Genomic DNA, 20,306 nt, shown 5'->3' with positions numbered 1-20,306 from the left:
CAAGCATGTAAGAGATCTAAAGTACTAAATTGAACACAAGACTCTCCTGTATTTCACTGATAATATTTTTTTTTAATGTTCTCCCAAACTCAAAAACAAAAAAGTCTCTGCCACGGAAAGTGTGCAAATAATATTTTTTTTAAAAGTATTCTTTCAGTTCTGTTTAGAATTATTTGTCTCCATTATTGTATTGTATTTGTTCTTTGAGTTTATTTGTTGAATACAACTAGCTTTTTGCAAGTATTTTCTATATTTATGGAATAAGTTAATAACTAGGAAATACTTGCCAACATTCTTTAATGGTGATAGAAGTCGTCATCCTTATGTTTTAATGAATGAAGTTGTAAGCTTTATTCCATCTTCATTCTTTCATCCCAAACAGCTTTATAGATGAAGGGCTTCGAAGACGAAGAGTTTTATACTGAGCAGCTTTTGTTGTTTTTGTCTTTTATTTTTTTTTATTTTTTAAATAATTTGACTACCACGTCAGCCACGAGGCTGCAGTGGGGATGCAGGCTGGTTGCCTTTAGAATTTCTCTTATAAATTGGATGACTTATTACATAGCACGCATGCCATGTAAAAATATTTTTCATTTTTAATTCGAATATTTTTTAAAATCATTAAAAAATAAACTAAATAATCTTATTAAATTTTCTTCTATAACCAAAACAACAGTCATAATTAATCAGAATAACAATAGCACAATTTAGTGTTGTTCCACGTAAAATATCTACGAGAGCATCTATGGATTCTATGAAGTATGCACTTTTAGGAACAATAGGAGAAGAAAATAAAAATAGAATCAATCTACACCACACAAGATTTATTTAATTGCTTACACATCCATGGAGCTGCATGTAGAGAAGTTTATTTCAAATGGTGACAAAAAACAGTGTGACCGATGTACTAGAATACAATAGAAGTAATCTATAAACTAACGGGTCGATTTAGAGATAAAAATGAGAGAATTGGATTATTTATTTCCTTTATTTATATATATGCTTCTAAACTTGAGACTGTCATTCCTTTTTTTTTTTTTTTTAAATACAAATTGGCAGTGGGTACATGTGGCTCTGAAGTATGCCATGGAAGGAATATATTCCATTAAGTCTGATGTGTTTAGCTTTGGAATACTGATAATTGAGATTGTAACTGGGAGAAGAAATGCTGGCTTCCATAGAACAAAACGTGCTCCTAGCCTCGTTGCATTTGTAAGTATTTTTCTTTTTGCTGGACAAGGATAATTAATTAGATTATACTTAATTTGGAAGCTAATTATATGGACGTCAAAATATGTCTAAAGTTCTAAACATATGCATTAAATATTAATGGTGCAGGCATGGACACTGTGGAACGAAGGAAATCCTATTTTGGAGTTAATGGATCCTTTGTTGAAGGAGTCGCACAGCGTGGACGAATTTCTAAGATATTTGCATATTGGATTATTGTGTGTTCAAGAAGATGCAAATGAAAGGCCAACCATGTTATCTGTCGTTGTAATGTTGAAAAGTGACAGTACTACAACGTCTCTTGGCCAACCTCAACGACCTGCATTTTCTGTGGGCAGATTCACTACTGATCACTGCGAAACAAGTAGTCCAAGCTGTGATGCCCCCAGATTTCCGTTTAGGATCGGACGAACATCTGAAGCGTCGGGACATGCAATACAAGGTTACCTGCCCCCGTTCATGACATATAAGATGTTATGTTCCTAACATGCTTTTAGCATTATGAAATATTCGCAGCGGATAATATTTTTTTTAGCAATACTATGCACCAAATTTATAAAATCTCAAATAGTTAAATTGTAATCCAAGCATACTTAACAAAATAAACATCCACAAATTTAGTACGAGTCTCAGGAAGCTGTAATCTTAAAACATGAGAGACTAGACTCCATATTTACATTACCAAAATACACTATTGAGGAAGTTCGTTGAGTAACTCGTGTAACTTGACTAACGAGACCAGAATACTATCCAAAAACTAACTATGGAAGTTGTAAGCTCCGCGTCGTGTCTGCGGCGTCTAGTCAATCTCCTTCAATCTACCAACGTCAGCTCCCTGCTCTAATCTTGACAAATCGTCTACCATTCGGGGGGGAATGGTAGTTGGGACTATCACGGTGAGATTTGATTATAAATCTCAGTAAGTTAACAGGAAATTCCCACACAGGCTAATGATGCATGCATGGCAGTAAAAGTATGAATGCATAATTAAAGTCGTACGTAAGCATACCATAACTTGATATATAGCATGGCATAACTAACATAGCCTGAACTGAAATATGAACCGAATTTGACTTGACATGATATGAACTTAAACTTAAAACATAATATGGACTAGCAACATAACAAGAACGTAAACTTGAAACATAACATGGACTTGAAACATAGCATGAACGTGAACATACATAACATAAACATAAACTTGAACTTAACATAAACCTAAGCATAACATGACATAAACATGAACTTGAGATATGATGTGAACATGATCATAACTTGTACGTGAACATAACATGACATGAACGTGAACTTGAAACATAACGTGAACATGAACATAACATAGCATGAACGTGAGCTTGAACATAACATAAATATGAACTTAAAACTTAATGTGAACGTGAATATGGATATAACATAACTTAAACGTGAACTTGAACATAACATGACAGCAGATTTTACTCCTTCACCGTAGTAATCGGCAGCGCATAGTCTTGACTGCAGTACAAGACAACGCGTATCATCTTTTGTAGTACGGCAGATTATACTCATTCACCATAGTACTTGGCAGCACCAGGCAGCTCGTATTATCCTTGACCATAATATATTGCTTATTCTCAACTCCTTGACATAAACTTGGACTCTTGTTCATTGACTTAAGTAATAACGTGACCATATGGGTGCTACATGGGTCCCCTTGAGCCGTGTGTCTCTGCTGATTATCGCATCACAACATAAGTATCTACACCAACTGTGAGTCCACAGTTGTTGTGGCCCCACGTATTATACGTGTCACAATTACTATGTCTCACGTAGTATATGTTCCACAGTTGTTGTGGACCCATACTTCATGCTCTACAGTTGTTGTGACCCTATGAATTGTTTATGCCACACTTGCTGTGAACACACATAAAATAAAATATGGAACCATCGGCGTTAGTGCCTGACACGCTTCGATGACCAGTTAATTAGGCCCTATTCGCAACCTGTTGACTGTACTTCGTCAACCCAGAGAATTTCACACCTATTTAGACACTCCAGCGTGAAAAAAGGAGTTCCACTAAGATATTACCCCATCCTAGCACTTAGGGTCGTGATTGACATGAATAACATAATATGAACGTGATCTGAAACTTGACTTAATATAAACTTGATCTGACTTCTTTACTTAGCATGACATACTTGCAATAGTGGATATTACATGATATGACATATATGTAACATATGGCATACTTAACATGGCATACTTATAACATATAGCAACACGTGATAGAATAGATTGTGTAACAGATAAATATTCGTTACAGAATAAATTATGCATAACAGATAAACATGTAATGATGTGACATGACATGGCATATATGATAACATGCATACATAAATTGTAGTTCCCTTACCCATTATACATACGTAGTAAACTGATAATAAGTTAGAAGCTAACTTACCTCGTTTGTGGCGTTCTAGAAAAACAAAGTGCAAAACACAAGAAATTGAAAGAAGATATTCTAAAAGTTATAAATTTAATTACTAACAATTAGAAATGTGCAAAAGAGACAACTTAGAGTAAATTACCATTTTACCCCTAACTTAAGGATTTCACATCCTAATTCCAAAAATTTCTAAAATTTACATTTCTCATGTAAATTTTATCCTAAACTCAAATATCAACTCATAAAAAAATAAAACAAATCACAACTAAGGAAAACATACTATGGCCGAAACATTCATAGGTCATTTCTCTTGATTTTTGTTGCAATTCCTTTCAACTTCAAAACTCATGCTTAAACCAAAATTTTGTAACAAATATCTTCCTGTCCTAAATTTAAAACCATACTTAAAACATCCATTTAAAAAAGCTAATAATCAACACCAAACTTCTTTGTAAAAAGATCTAAACACTTGAATCACAAGATTTGTCCCTAAATCAAAACATCTCTAAGAATTTCAAAAAAAAAAAAAAAATCAAATCTTAGTTCTAACATATTCATAGCATCATCCTAAGATCAACCATGTTTTAAATCATCAAACTAAAGTCACGAAAATCACAAAATAACACTTGGAGTTTTTGGTTTTACACTTAGCCCAAAAACAGAAACTTTTTCCTCAACTAGCTTTGATAAATCTCTTGATCAATGGTTTAAGAAAGTGAGATCTTAGAAATAGAGCATCACATGGTTTAAAAATGTGTCCTAAATAATATCAAACCATCAAAATTAAAATCACATGGCTAAAAATCAATAAAACATGGATCTAATCCAAAAACATTAAATCTTAGGCGTAACCAAAATCCTCTTGCATAGAAAAATCATATCTCCAAAATAATATCCTAACATGAAAATAAGAGACTTAGGATCATCATATAAATAATATCAAAGCCATTAGAGTAAGATCAAACCACGAAATATTCAAACTTTCTCCAAATAAAAACTGTTTTTCCACTTCTAGTTTTCAAGTTTCTAGATATAAGAAAATCTATCATCAAAAGCTTTAGTCATGCAAGAAAAATTCAATGAACACTCTTAAACACATGCTAACAACACTCCATAAAAGGTTCGGACCAAGATATGTCCATTAGCTTGGTCAAAAATTTCAAAACATAACATACTCTCCAATTTCACTCTTAGAATGACCTTTCCATGGTTAAAAATACTTCGACCAACCAAATGACCATGGAATGATGCAAATAATATATATATGAAAACTAGACTCAAAGAAGAACAACTATTATGAAGGATTCATTGTGTGAAAATACTTACAAAGGGTTGAAAATCTCCACGCAAAAAGATCCAAAAATCTGTCCGAGAGAGCTCTTTTGGGTTTCTCTCTAAGAACGGGGTGAAGAAGTGATGAAAGGGAAGGAAGTGTGTCTTGTACGACTCAAGAATTCTATAGGGGGAAGATATGGACCTGAATGACCTTGATTGGAGGTGGCTATGTGACATAAAGTGGAGAATAGTGAGGGGCAAAAGACAGCCTACAAAAGCTATGAGGTATGGAGGTTGATGGGGGTGGGTTTCTCCATCTCATCAAGGCACTATTGGGTGCATCCAAGGGTAGTGAATGGTCTGCCATGTGGGGCAGGAAACTTCTTCAAGAAGCCTTGCCAAGGTGGCCAAATTTGTGGGCCTTGGTGAGCCTCAACCAAGTGGGCTTCAATTTGGGGTTTAAAGTGGGTTTGATTAGGGTTTGAGATGCTATCAAGTCCAAATTCAATTTTTTTTGACCCAAAAAAATTTCCAAAGTTTAAAAGGTTGGATAATGATGTCATAACAAGAATTTGAAAAATTAATAGCATGTGGAAGTGATTTAATCAAGTAATTAAATACAATGCTAGAACTTGGATCAAAGAGGGTTTGAAGGCCAACTTTAGGGTTTGGGGAAACCGTTTAGGGTTTCAGTTTCAACCAAGCTTTTAGGGTTTTTCAATTGAATTCCAACCAGTTAGGGTTTCACTAGGGTTGAAACCCTCTTTGATCTGGCTCAATCTTGTTGATCAGATGAAAAAAAGGTTTTGCTTAGGTGGCATGACCTCACACCTTGATTTCCTTCACAAATCCATCTAATGGTTCCTCTTTGTGTCAAGTTTCTAATACTATTCACTATGTGTGGCTAAGATCTTGCCAAGTGTCTAAATAAAACTTCTCTAATCTAATTTGGACATTTCACATTGTGATTTTGACAACACTGTACTTAATACACTTATCGAGGTTACTATTCACTCCAAAAAAAGCATTATAAACTTAGTATTGAAAAATCTTAAATATTCATATTAACCTAAAAAAGATTTCACAGTTTCGAACAGACATTTCATCTGAAATTATGAAAATGAGTTATTGTGTCATAAAATTTTAAATATTCAACTGAGTCTAGTCATGTAGACTATAACGTATTCTGACACTTTTAAATATCTCAAACAAAAAATAAAATAAAATTTCTGGCACCATAGTGAGTGATAACACTGACTATGTTGACAGACTAAAACCTTTGCGACTAGTTGATTCGTGAAAACTTATGGAGTTTTCACAAGATTCTTGAAGTCTATAGAAATTTCACCATTGAATTTCGAGCAGACTGTTACACAAGCTTTCTCTCCATCAATGGCTTGTCGATTTCCAATATTGGACCACGTATGTTGATCGATGAAGCGCTACAAGTGGATTTGAACTTCATTAATGCCTTGTCTTGTGCATGTGTAGTGCACAACAATAAATAATAATAATAAAAATAAACACTTAAAATGTATAATATTATTTAATATTTATATAGATAGGGATCATAATAATAGTAATGCTTCTTGTAATTGACTCTTCAATGTAAATGTGGCAGATGTTACATTTGCCAGGCCATGGCCTATTCTTAAAAATTTATTATTTTATATTCACCTCAAGTTGCATAATAAGATTCTCTAAATATCCATTTCTAACTGTCCATTTCAATAAATAAGTATCTCCGATCGAAGACCAAGTACACAGGAAAAAAAAATATCCAAGCTAGGTCCTAATTAGAACAGGGGATCGTAGACTAATTGGGATTTGAAAAGTGGGATTAGAATTTTTGATTTTATATGAAAGTTTAAAATATTAAATTTTAATATATTATTATTTTGAGATTTGAAAAAATTAAATTGAGATTTGAAAGAGTTGAATTATTTATTATATTTTGTATGAGAATTTGAGAAAGTTATAATTAGGCCTGCACAGTGACTCGGTCCGATCATATTTGGGCTTGGTCTGACCCAACCCGCAGGCAAGGCAGCATCAATTTGACCCGACCCGACCCGTGAATTTCAGATCAGGTCGAGCCCGTTCTTCTTGCTTTCGATCGTTTCACCTTCATAATTTGATTTGCAGACCCATGCCGCCCCTCTGTTGCTCCTTTGTAAACTCTGCCTCTCGCACATCATCCGTCCCTCCTTTTCCTCTTCCTCCTACTCCTCCCCTCCCAAACTCACCCTCCCTCTGCAGGTACACCTTGAGGGGCTCCACATAGTCCTCAAAGTCGAGGGTGGTCATGGCCCACAGTAGATCGTCACCGTTGATCATTGCTTCTCCTTCCAGCACTTGTCGGATGCCTCATCGGTGATAAAGCTTATGATCTATTTTATTTTCATCTCATCAACAAGCTTCACCTTAGGAGGAAGCAGAGGCTTTGGGTTGAATCTCGTATCAGTCTTTGAGATCTCGAAGGAGAACCCATATCGAAAGGTTTCGAGAAAATAGTTCAAGGTAGCGTTTGGGTCATGGGAAGTTCTCTGAGTTAGATTTGTATATTGCTGGGTTAAGTTCTTCCCTTGAAAAGTCTTATGCTACTTCTTGTCAAGCATTTGATCTCAAGGTCAGTAGTTATAGCAAGCTGCAGCCACAATTGTTAATTCTTTACATCCAAACTCACTGCCTGCTATTGGTACTACATGAATCTAGTTCCTCAGTTTCTCGAGAAAACGATTCAGGGTGGTGAACGGCGACGATGAATGGCTATTAGGGTTTGAGGAGAAGTTCTTTGAGAGCGGGATTGATCGGGTCATCGGTTTTGACCGATAATTGTTTGTAATTAACAGGGATTGGGATTGATCTGATGAACCTGACTTTAGTTTGGTGGGCCCATGTCGAGTATGTCGGATGGATCGGGCCCAAACTTTTTATGCATAGCCCTAGTTATAATGATGATATGAGAATTTTGTATTTGATATGTGAATTTTGAGTTATCAAACCTAATTATTTTTGAGAAATTTCAAATGATAGGAAATATGAAAGCAATAGTTAACTGAAATGGCCAGCTAAGAAACCACATCGGCTATCTAAAAGGAAAGTTATATTCGTAGTCCGGTCTGAAGCCGCACACCTACTAACGTGGCAAATCGGTCGGAAGATAAGTCCGCTCTATGAGTTAATTTTGCACTAGTACCCATCTGGTTGTTTTTTGGGGTCTAACAAGTCTAGTCCGGTCAAGTTTTAGATAAAATTTATGATTGAACCGATATGTACCGGTTTTGCATTTTTAAAAATCGATTACGCATTGATTACTTCCCTTAACCGGTATGTCCGGTTTGATCAATTCCAGTTTGACTTTTCAGTTTTAATAAAATGTAAATTTGTAAAAAAAAAAATTATTTATTAAAAAAAAACTGCTTTAAAAAAATATGTTTTATACTTTTATTCCAAAATCTATTACTACTACAAAAATCTTCTTTGTTTAGAAAAACAGGACTTACTAAAAAAAATCTGATTTCTAAAATATGCTTTATTAAAAACTACTTATAAAAATCTGTTTTACTCAAAAAATTCTGCTACAACCTATAAATATAACTACTACAAAAACTGAAAAATAAAAATCCAAAATAAAAAGAAAAATCTAGCCAGTATGGCTAGTGGGTTTTCATGTTATTTGAGTCTTATGCTTATCAATTAATTTGACATCAAAAGAAATAAGGGTTTTTGCAGCGATTTTAAAATCGCTGCAAATAAAATCGTTGCAACAAGTTGCTTTTTGCGTCAATTTTGAAATCGTTGCAGGTGTTTAAAATCACATATGCACTTGGATGTGGGATCTTCATTAAAATATTTTTTGCTGCTATTTAAGATACTTTTACAGCGACTTGTTGCATCGCAAAACGAAAAAAAAATATTTTTTTCGTTGGCATTTCACTTTTGGGGGTGCCAAAATGATGAAACCCCTTTTATTTCCCCCCAACGTGATATTTCCCCCACGCGAACTCCCTTCTGCTACTCAATGAATTTTCACCCAAAACCTCCATTTTCAAACCCTGCAAATCCACCCTTCCCAGTGTTTTCTCCCGGCATCAACTCCTCTATCTTGACCTTCTGGACCATTTTCCCACACCCTTCCATTCTTAGTTCACCAATTTCAGCAACCTGCAAATCCTACAATCGGCTACCCCAGTTTGCACACGGCCTTCCACCTCTGTTTTCATCCCACTTCCTTCGGTACCACCACTCTCTCATCAACTCCTCTATCTTGACCATCTGGACCATTTTCCCACACCCTTCTCTGCCCTTCCATTCTTAGTTCACCAATTTCGGCAACTTGCAAATCCTACAATCGGCTACCCCAGTTTGCACACGGCCTTCTCTCCGCTCGATTGTCTCTCTTTGGGAAGCTAGGTTCTGGATTTCATCTTTTGTGGTTTCGTTGTAGCAGCCCTTGGCTAGCACCCCGTCGCAAGCACCTCTGTTTTCATCCCACTTCCTTCGATACCACCTCTCTCTCTCTCTCTCTCTCTCTCTCTCTCTCTCTCTCTCTCTCTCTCTCTCTCTCTCTCTCTCTCTCTCGTATAATATAGACTTCTCAAATTTCCAGTCTTTGATCATGGTTTGCTCTCGGAGTACATTGGCAACAAACTTCGTATGGAAGATTTTATCTTTATAATATTTTGGTTTTTGTTTATCAACAAGATTTGACCTTTCAGCTGGATGTTGAATAGTTGGGGAAAATATATGTTTTATTTTTCTGTTCTTTTTATCAGCTGGGTAGTGAGTTTTGACGGTGAAAAGCATGAGTTTTACAACTTTTTTTTTTTCTTGTTTAGTTTCAGATTAGCACTTTGGTTTTAATGTAGATTGAGAGTGGAATTTACTAATAGATTTATTTATTGATTTTTTGGAGTCAATGTCGTTTTATATCTTCTAGTGATATACTCTCTGTTTGGCATGAATCATAAGGTATTTGCCAGTTGCCAAGATTACTTTTTTTTTTTTTTTTTTTTTTTTTTTTTTTTTTTTCTGATTTAATCTCTTTTCATGCCTGTTAATTTATAATGATATTAGGGTGGGGACTTAAACTTGAAGCAGAATTAAGTCCAATGAATGAGTTAAAGGGAAGAAAAACAAAGCCAGTATATGGTAAATATTGAATATGCATATCACTTAAAACTCCCATGCAGTAAGCTGCGACATTCAGGTTCAAATAATATTACTAAAGACTACATAAGTTAGTGCATCCCATTAGAATATTAGAAGAGCTTTCACCCATCGATATTTTTACAAATTTTTAGTGCATTGCTCTGTTTTTTTAACAATAAGGTTCATGCCTTCAGATGTTCTACATGTGTTTAACATCTATTTTATATTTCAAATTACTAAAACTTATAAAGAAAATATAAAAGAAAGAGAAGAGGCCTACTTATCAAAAAAAGAAAGAAAGAAAGATAAGTGGCCTTCAACTTGTGTTTTCTGCATTCTACTAGCCTTTGAGACTGCTTGAACTACAAATTTCATTTGTTATGTGGTTCTATTTTAGTGCAATGGCATTTTGGTGCACATGACAGTTGCGGTTCTGTTTTGTGCATCAAAGTTGTGGTTCTTTTCTGTGCATCTTTTTTGTGCAAATGAGTTGTGGTTCTGGGTTGGTTTGTCAATTATTTTGGTGTTATTGAAAATACACTACTACCATGCCATGGAATTGTGGTTCTGAGTTGTGGTTCCAGTGCATAATAGCAGCTTTGGTAATGAAATTCGTGCAAAAGTTATTTAGTAGGGAATAGGATTTCACAAACATTTACCTAATCATGTTTGTGATGACCTGCTTTTACGTGCATTTTCACTGAAGTGTTGCTTTTAATTTAATTAATATATTAGTTTATTTATTTTAAATTAATGTATTTTAATTGGTTTTATTTATTTGATGCGGTGTTTATTTTAATTAGTCGTTTTACGGTTTTTAATGTCGTTTTCGGCGGATCTGTTTTGGTTTCTGGAGTGAGGATTGTACCTCATTTCTTTCGTACATCTTTTTTTTCCCTTTTTCCTTTTCTTCTTTTCTCTTTTTTTTCTTTTTCTTTTTTCTTCTTTCTTTTTCTCCCTTTTTTCTTTCTCCCCCGAGCCCCCGTGCGTCGACCCTCTCTCTCTCCTCTCCTTCACGCTGTTCGACCATCAACCCTGACCCACTGCCGTCCGGCCACCGTGGTCGACACCACCCCTGCCGGTCGACTCCCCTCCAGCCGGTGCACCACCCCACCGAATCCCAGCCCCAGCCGTGCCGCCGTTTAGCCGAAAATAGCCCTTTAAGCCACACTGATTTTGCTCCGATCTGCCGCCGTCGCTCCACCTCTGGCCACCACCTCTTCACCACTTCATCACCGACTCCTTACCGTCCTAACCCACCCATTTCTGCCCTCTAATAGTCACCGGAACAGCTCCCACGAGCTAGTTTCCGTTTTGGGAAATCTGGCCTTCAACCGCCGTTTCCGCCGCCACCCACGGCCAAACTTCACTTCCACTAGCTTCATAAACATCCTTAGACCATTCCCTATCAATCCCGAGCTTTGGTTTGTCCTCGTTCAAAAGTGGATATTTTACAACCCAGGCCATAGTGAAATTTTACTGTTACGTTGCTTTCCTTCCGCCATTTGTAACGCCGCGTGTTTTCTAAAAATACCATATAGCGCTATAAGTATTTTCCAAATCCTACTTTTAGATTTAAATATATTTTGCTCATTCAATAATTAATTGTTGTTGGTTGGCTGATTCTGGACTAAGTCCGAGGAGTTCGGGGGTCGGATGGTTTGAGGACGGAGTGCTTGATTTTGTTGATTTATGGATGGTTGATTATTTTGTGCATTGATATTGCATTTACATGGTGCATGCACGTGCATTTTAATTTTATTGAGAAAATCCTATTTTTTTGGCGTAAGTGAATTTTCGGGTGCGTGTGTATCACGACCCCAAGCCGGGATGGGGTATTATCTCGGTGGAGCTCCTTTGGTCACTCGGGAGCGTAATAAACTGAGTTGTCGCTGGGCGACGATGGGAGCGGGGGCTAGGGGATGCTTGGCTACGAACGCGCCGGGCGCGGAACCGGGCATCGCTCTACGCACCGACTCCGTGGCCCTTCGCTGGCGAGGGCTAGAGGATGCTTGGCTACGAACGCGCGGGGCGCGGAACTGGGCATCGCTCGTTTAGGTGTCACATGCGTGGTCGTTACTTGCGGTGTGGCACTGGAGCCAGGGTGTGCGGATGACCCCTAGGGGAGGTCATGGTGCATACGGTTTAATTGTTAAATGGTTTGAGTTTGATATGGGTCAAATGTGACTTTTGGCGTGATATTTGGAAAGGATTTGTTTTTGGGCCAAATGGGATTTTTGGCGTGTGTGGAAAAATGTGATTTTATGGGTTTTGTGCATTGGCATCACTTCATGCATATTGTGTGAGTTCTATATGTTTTTATCTGGTGGTGTTTGGATTTTACTTACCTGCGGCACCATTTTTGATACCGTAAATTTTGGTGTAAAGATCGAGGATGAGTAGGAGGAGGCTGAGCCCGAGGATGCGGCTCCGCCGGGATGTTGATGTTATGTTTTGTATTTAGTTTAAAATTATGTTTGCGTCTTGTAATATTTATTTATGTATGTTTTGAACAGCTTTGTATTAAACAAGAAAAATTCTGGTACTTAGTTATATTGACTTGCTTTTCGCTGCGTATTTCTCGTGCACATTCGTCACTTATACACACACTTGGCACACGTCGATAGGGTGATGACCCGTGATGTCATCATCCGGACGTCTCGATTTCCCCGTGTCCGTGCGCTGGGATTTGGGGCCGTCACAGGTGGTATTAGTGCCAGGTTTGGCTCTAGGTAAAACCACATGTCCTGTAGGTAGTACCAGAATGTTTTTAAGGTTGTGTGTTAAAAATTATATTAAGTAAAGTTGTTATTTGATTTGTTTTATTTGTTTGAGTTTGTTTGCTTGTTTTTATTTATTTAGTTAGGTTTTTGCAAGCTGGTTTCTTTTTGTTTTTGTTTTCTTAAAGGGGGTTAAAAGTTGTGGTGGCAGGAAAATGGAGAGACCAAGGAAATCTACTCAGGAGCTACGGGACAATACATCAAGAGATGACTCCATAGCCCAAGCAATACGGCAGATGATGGAGTTTATGCAGCAAAATTTTAGACCACAGCAGACAGGGCCTTGGCCACAACCAAGAGGACCTTGGCCACAACAAGGGGGTCCCTGGCCGCCACAAGGAGGGCATTGTCTGCAACAAGGAGGACTTTGGCCGCAACCAAGAGGTCCTTGGCCACATCAGGGAGGGCCTTGGCTATACCCGGGAGGATCAAGTAGCATGGTGCAAGCCGGATGCACCTATGAGCACTTTTTGGCGCATAGGACTCTACACTTCACTGGAGAAGAGAATCCACTTCAGGCTAGAAAGTGGATCAAGGGCTTGGAAAGAACTTTTGAGGTGTGTGGTTGCACCGAGGCGCAACAAGTACTCTACGCCAGCTATCTATTGCAAGGCACTGCTTTTGATTGGTGGGATACCAAGAGGGTGATGCTGGAATCAGAATTGGGATCCTTCGCCGCTGTGACCTGGCAGCGCTTCAAGAAAGAATTTAACGACCGCTTCTTTCCCGCATCTGTAAGGAAGCAAAAGGTAAGAGAGTTCTCAAATTTGATTCAAGGGAGCACGATAGTGGAACAGTACGCCCGAAGATTTATAGAACTTGGGCAGTTTGCTCCCCACCTCATCACCACAAAGGAGATGCGAGCTGAGCGTTTCCAGGAGGGACTACGCCCTGATATACGCCGTATGGTGGTCAGTCACCGGATATTCACTTTTCAGGACTTAGTGGATGTCGCCACCCTTATAGAGCGAGAGAATAATTTGGTATGGGCTCCCTTCAGGGTCATAAAGAGGCGAAGTTTTTCTGGTGAAAGAAGCAACTCAGGTTCGCCTCAGAAATTTATTAAGCGAACTGGAACTCGACCTCAAGCATCCTCAGGTGTTCGTATGGGAGGACGGGTGCCAATTTGTGGAGCATGTAATAGAGCTCATGAGGGCGAGCATCGGCTGAGTGGTGGACCCCAGTGTTACCGATGCGGCCAATTGGGCCATATTGCTCGTGAGTGCCCCGTCAGAGTTCAAGGAAGCCGTGGAAGTAGACACGGAGGAAGAACAAATCCAAGACAATCAGTGCAAGCCCGGGTTTATGCTGTCACACCTGGAGATGTGGATGATGAGGCGCCAGCGACCCATGATGCTGGAGTAATTACATGTATGGATTTAATTTAATTTTATGTTGGATTTAATTTTTGGTGCATTTGGTTTCTCCTTTGTTTTTTTTTGGATTTCATGGGTTAATGTGTTTGGTTCAGGGAGAGTCTGTTTATATGAGTTTTATGCTTGCACTTTGTTTGATTCGGGTGCTTCACAGTCATTTGTATCTTCCACATTTGCGCGGATGTGTAATTTAGTCACAGAACCTTTACCAAAGTCATTGGTAGTGGCTTTACCCAATGGTGAAATGGTGTGGTGTTCCAAGGTTGCTTTGGGATGCCCATTAAATTTTGATGGAAGGTTCTTGGATGCTGATTTGGTGGTGTTTAAGCTGTTGGGTTTTGATATCATTCTCGGGATGGATTGGCTATACCGATATTCTGCGAGTATTAATTGCAAAAGTTGGGTAATTACCTTTTAGCTTCCAAATGGGGATTGTCTGGAATTTGCGGGGAGTAAGTTAAAAGAAAAGCCGGTAATTATATCGACAATTCAAGCAAGAAGAGAGATTGCAGGGGGAGCGGATGCATTCTTAGTTCAGATGGTGTCTGCGCCATCTGAGAAGAAGTTTTTGGTAGACATTCCAGTTGTGGAAGAATTCCCCGATGTGTTTGTGGATGACTTGCCTGGACTACCCCCTGTTCGAGAAATGGAGTTTGTTATAGACTTGGAACCTGGTGCGGCTCCTGTACATAAAGCTCCTTATCGCATGGCACTGGTTGAATTAAAAGAGTTGAAGACTTAGTTGCAAGAGCTGGTAGATAAGGGGTTTATTCAGCCTAGTACTTCGCCGTGGGGTGCACCAATGTTGTTCATTAAAAAGAAAGATGGAACCCTCCGTATGTGCATCGATTATCGGGAATTAAATAAGGTGACCATAAAAAATAAATATCCTCTCACGCGGATAGATGATTTATTTGATCAGCTTCAAGGAGCAGCCGTGTTCTCAAAGATTGATTTGAGGTCAGGATACTACCAGCTGAGGATCAGAAACAAGGATGTGCCCAAAACTGATTTCAGGTCGAGATATGGGCATTATGAGTTTAAGGTGATGCCGTTTGGGTTAGCTAATGCCCCTGCTGCTTTTATGGATTTAATGAATCGAGTATTTCAACCTTATCTGGATTTCTTTGTGGTAGTATTCATTGATGATATTCTGATTTATTCCCGAGATGTTGAAGAGCATGTGTATCATCTTCGTCTGGTACTTGGGAAATTGAGAGAACACCAGTTGTACGCCAAGCTCAGCAAGTGTGAATTCTGGTTGGAGGAAGTCAGATTTCTTGGGCATGTGATTTCCTGAGACGGAGTGGCTGTTATCCTAGTAAGGTGGAAGCCATTTTGTCATGGCAGCGTCCGACTACAGTGCGCGAGATCCGGAGTTTCTTGGGACTTGCCGGATATTACCGAAGATTTGTGGAGGGATTTGCTCACCTATCCGGACCGCTCACAGCTTTGACTCGGAAGAATGCAGAATTTGTTTGGTTAGATAAGTGTGAGAGAAGCTTCCAAGAATTAAAGAACAGGTTGACGACGGCACCAGTGTTAGCGCTTCCAGAACCGCATAAGCCATTCGTAGTCTTCAGTGATGCGTCTAAGTTTGGTTTGGGTTGTGTCCTTATGCAGGAAGGACGGGTTGTTACCTATGCATCTCGTCAGCTAAAGGACCATGAGAAGAATTATCCGACGCACGATTTGGAATTGGCTGTGATTGTTTTTGCTCTCAAGATCTGGCGGCACTTTTTGTATGGGGAAGCATGTGAGGTATACACCGATCACAAGAGCCTGAAGCACTTGTTTTCCCAGAAAAATCTGAGCATGAGGCAGAGGCGATGGCTAGAGCTAATCAGTGACTACCAGTGTGAGATCAAGTATCATTCGGGGAAGGCTAATATAGTTGCTGATGCTTTGAGCCAAAAATCGCACTTGGAAGATGAAGCCGAGCCATCAGAATTGGATTTTTTGCTTTGTGGGATGAGAAGGCTCCTTATTGAAAGTTCACAGCAAGAAGAGATTTTATCTTCAGTCCTTGATATTCGGGTAACTGATTTTTAGGAATTGGAAACTCTTCAGAGGAAAGATCCGAAGCTGCTGAATATCAGAAAAAGAGTCAGAAAATCTCGAGGGCCGTTGCACTATAGTATGGATAAAGATGGAATACTTTGGTTCCGAGATCGCAGAGTGGTCCCCAAAGATTCAGAATTCAAGGAGCGAATCATGGCAGAAGCTCATGCGGCCTCTTATTCAGTTCATCCTGGCAGTACGAAGATGTACCAGGACTTGAAGAAAAATTATTGGTGAGATGGAATGAAGAGGGATATTGCCTTGTATGTTGAGAAATGCCACACATGCCGTCAAGTGAAGGCCGAGCATCAAAGACCCGCAGGTATGCTCCAACCCCTCCCTATTCCTGAGTGGAAATGGGATGACATCACGATGGACTTTGTAGTGGGTTTGCCGAGAACGCCTAGTGGGAAAAATTCTGTTTGGGTGATTGTTGACCGGTTAACGAAGAGTGCTCAATTCTTGCCTGTTAATAACACCGATTCCTTGGGTAAGTTGACGCGCTTATATGTGAAAGAAATAGTGCGGCTGCATGGCATACCAAAGAGTATAGTGTCGAATCGAGACCCAAGGTTCACGTCGCAGTTCTGGAAGAGTTTGCAGGCAGCTTTGGGTACTAAGTTGAAGTTCAGTACTGCTTACCACCCACAGACAGACGGCCAATCGGAGTGCACCATTCAGACACTTGAAGACATGTTGCGAGCATATGTCATGGAATTTCAAGGGAGTTGGAAAAACCATTTGCCGCTCATAGAGTTTGCATATAATAACAGCTTCCATGCGACCATTCAGATGGCTCCCTATGAAGCTCTTTACGGGAGGAAGTGCAGATCGCCCTTGTGTTGGGATGAAGTCGGGGAGAGTAGGATAATTAGACCCGAAATAATTCAAGAGATGCAAAGCCAAGTTCGGATCATCAGAGATAAAATGGCGGCAGCTCAGAGTCGCCAGAAAAGCTACGCTGATACCAGGAGGAGAGAGTTATCTTTTGAAGAAGGTGATTGGGTTTACCTCAAAGTCTTTCCCATGAGAGGTGTTAAGCGTTTTGGTAAGAAGAGGAAACTGGATCCGAGGTATGTCGGCCCTTTTCAGATTCTGGAGAAGGTAGGGTCTGTCGCCTATAGAGTTGCTTTACCAGAGTATTTTGGAGATATCCATGATGTCTTCCACGTATCATCCTTGAAGAAGAGCTTTGGACAACAAGAGCCACGCTTTGTCAACCTAGAGAGTATTCAGTTGCAACCAGATCTCACTTATGAGGTTGTTCCGTCGCATATCATGAATTGGAAGGAGCAACAGTTGAGGTCCAAGACGATACCTTTGGTTAAGGTGGCATGGGGAGATCCGTTAGCTCAAGACTTCTCTTGGGAGCGAGTAGCGGACATGAGGTAGCAGTACCCTTACTTGTTTGAGTAATGAAGGTACGTAACTTGATCTTGGTCACAGGTGGTTTATGTGTTTTTATGTGGTTTGTTTTAAGTTGGTGGTTGATCTTGCAAATTTCGAGGACGAAATTTGTTTTTAAGGGGGGAAGGATGTGATGACCCGCTTTTACGTGTATTTTCACTGAAGTGTTGTTTTTAATTTAATTAATATATTAGTTTATTTATTTTAAATTAATGTATTTTAATTGGTTTTATTTATTTGATGCGGTGTTTATTTTAATTAGTCGTTTTACGGTTTTTATTGTCGTTTTCGACGGATCTGTTTTGTGTTCTGGAGTGAGGATTGGACCTCATTTCTTTCCTACATCTTTTCTTTTCCCTTTTTCCTTTTTCTTTTTTTCTCTTTTTTTTTCTTTTTTCTTCTTTCTTTTTCTCCCTTTTTTCTTTCTCCCCCGAGCCCCCGTGCGTCAACCCTCTCTCTCTCTCTCCTCTCCTTCACGCCGTTCGACCATCAGCCCTGACCCACTGCAGTCCGGCCACCGTGGTCGACACCACCCCTACCGGTCGACTCCTCTCCAGCCGGCGCACCACCCCACCGAATCCCAGCCCCAGCCGTGCCGCCGTTTAGTCGGAAATAGCCCTTTAACCCACACGGATTTTGCTCCGATCTGCCGCCGTCGCTCCACCTCCGGCCACCACCTCTTCACCACTTCATCACCGACTCCTTGCCGTCCTAACACACCCATTTCCGGCCTCTAATAGTCACCAGAACAGCTCCCACGAGCTAGTTTCCGTTTTAGGAAATCAGGCCTTCAACCGCCGTTTCCTCCACCACCCACAGCCAAACTTCACTTCCACTAGTTTCATAAACATCCTTAGACCCTTCCCTATCAATCCCAAGCTTTGGTTTGTCCCCATTCAAAAGTGGGTATTTTACAACCCACGGCCACAGTGAAATTTCACTGTAACGTTGTTTTCCTTCCACCGTTTGCGACGCCGCGTGTTTTCTAAAAATATCATATAGCGTTGTAAGTATTTTCCAAACCCTACTTTTAGATTTAAATATATTTTGCTCATTCAATAATTAATTGTTGTTGGTTGGCTGATTCTGGACTGAGTCCGAGGAGTTCAGGGGTCGGATGGTTTGAGGACGGAGTGCTTGCTTGTTGATTTATGGATGGTTGATTATTTTGTGCATTGATATTGCATTTACATGGTGCATGCACGTGCATTTTAATTTTATTGAGAAAATTCTGTTTTTTTAGCGTAAGTGGATTTTCTGGTGCGTGTGTATCACAACCCAAAGCCGGGATGAGGTATTATCTCGGTGGAGCTCCTCTGGTTACTCGGGAGTGTAATAAACTGAGTGACGTCCCTTGAGTTGTCGCTGGGAGATGATGGGAGATGACGGGAGCGGGGGCGCGGAACCGGGCATTGCTCTACGCACCGACTCCGTGACCCTTCGCTGACGAGGGTTAGAAGATGCTTGGCTATGAATTTGCGGGGTGCGGAACTGGGCATCGCTACTTTAGGTGTCACATGCGTGGTCGTTACCTGCGGTGTAGCACTGGAGCCAGGGTGTGCGGATGACCCCTAGGGGATGTCATGGTACATACGGTTTAATTGGTAAACAGTTTGAGTTTGATATGGGCCAAATGTGACTTTGGGCATGATATTTGGAAAGGATTTGTTTTTGGGCCAAATGGAATTTTTGGCGTGTGTGGAAAAATGTGATTTTATGGGTTTTGTGCATTGGCATCACTTCATACATATTGTGTGAGTTCTATATATTTTTATCTGGTGGTGATTGGATTTTACTTACTTGCGGCACCATTTTTGATACCGTAGATTTTGGTGCAGAGATCGAGGATGAGGAGGAGGAGGCTGAGCCCGAGGATGCAGCTCCGCCGGGATGTTGATGTTATGTTTTGTATTTAGTTTAAAATTATGTTTGTGTCTTGTAATATTTATTTATGTATGTTTTGAACAGCTTTGTATTAAACAAGAAAAATTCTAGTACTTAGTTATATTGACTTGCTTTTCGCTGCGTATTTCTCGTGCACATTCGTCGCTTATACACACACTTGGCACACGTCGATAGGGTGATGACCCGTGATGTCATCATCCGGACGTCTCGATTTTCCCGTGTCCGTGCGCGGAGATTTGGGGGGGTCACAAATCCACTTGGAATTCTAATAAAAAATAGAAGTACGAATTTGTCAAGATTGGAAAACTTGATGTGCTATTTTCACCTAATTATAGTTGACCTTTCCACTTGTTGTGCTACCTCATTTTCGCATGTGACCTGTGCCAAGCTACCAACTCCCTTAGTTTATCCTAATACTTTTTTTCCTGATTAATTTGGACACCCATGATCTTCCCTAGTTTCTAAAAAAACCAAAGTAATGGCCAGCATCCCACTAATCTCAAAAGTCAACAGTGCATTTTGTACTTTGGTATGCCATCTTTCTCTTTACATTATTTTGTCTCAGAAAAAGTATCATCTCATATTATTTAGTTAGTCTGTACTTAAAACCAAATCCAGAATAATTATATTATCCTTAACCTACCTGAATCCAAGTTCTATTTGGTGGATGGAGCATCGACATTTGTTGTTTT

The 20,306-nt window shown here is 39.5% G+C and overlaps 1 protein-coding gene across 1 annotated transcript in view; it reads left to right on the top strand.

Moving 5' to 3' along the window:
* Positions 1-20,306, top strand: part of LOC122276765 (G-type lectin S-receptor-like serine/threonine-protein kinase B120) — a 39,571-nt gene that overhangs the window by 18,266 nt on the left and 999 nt on the right. The window contains exon 6 of the mRNA XM_043086670.1: positions 1,339-1,560. Coding sequence (XP_042942604.1) covers positions 1,339-1,560 — 222 coding nt within the window. The remainder of the gene's footprint in view (positions 1-1,338; positions 1,561-20,306) is intronic.

Source organism: Carya illinoinensis, chromosome 9 (assembly GCF_018687715.1).
Source record: "Carya illinoinensis cultivar Pawnee chromosome 9, C.illinoinensisPawnee_v1, whole genome shotgun sequence".
NCBI classification, from domain to species: Eukaryota; Viridiplantae; Streptophyta; class Magnoliopsida; order Fagales; family Juglandaceae; genus Carya; species Carya illinoinensis.
This window is presented reverse-complemented; position numbering and strand designations above follow the sequence as displayed.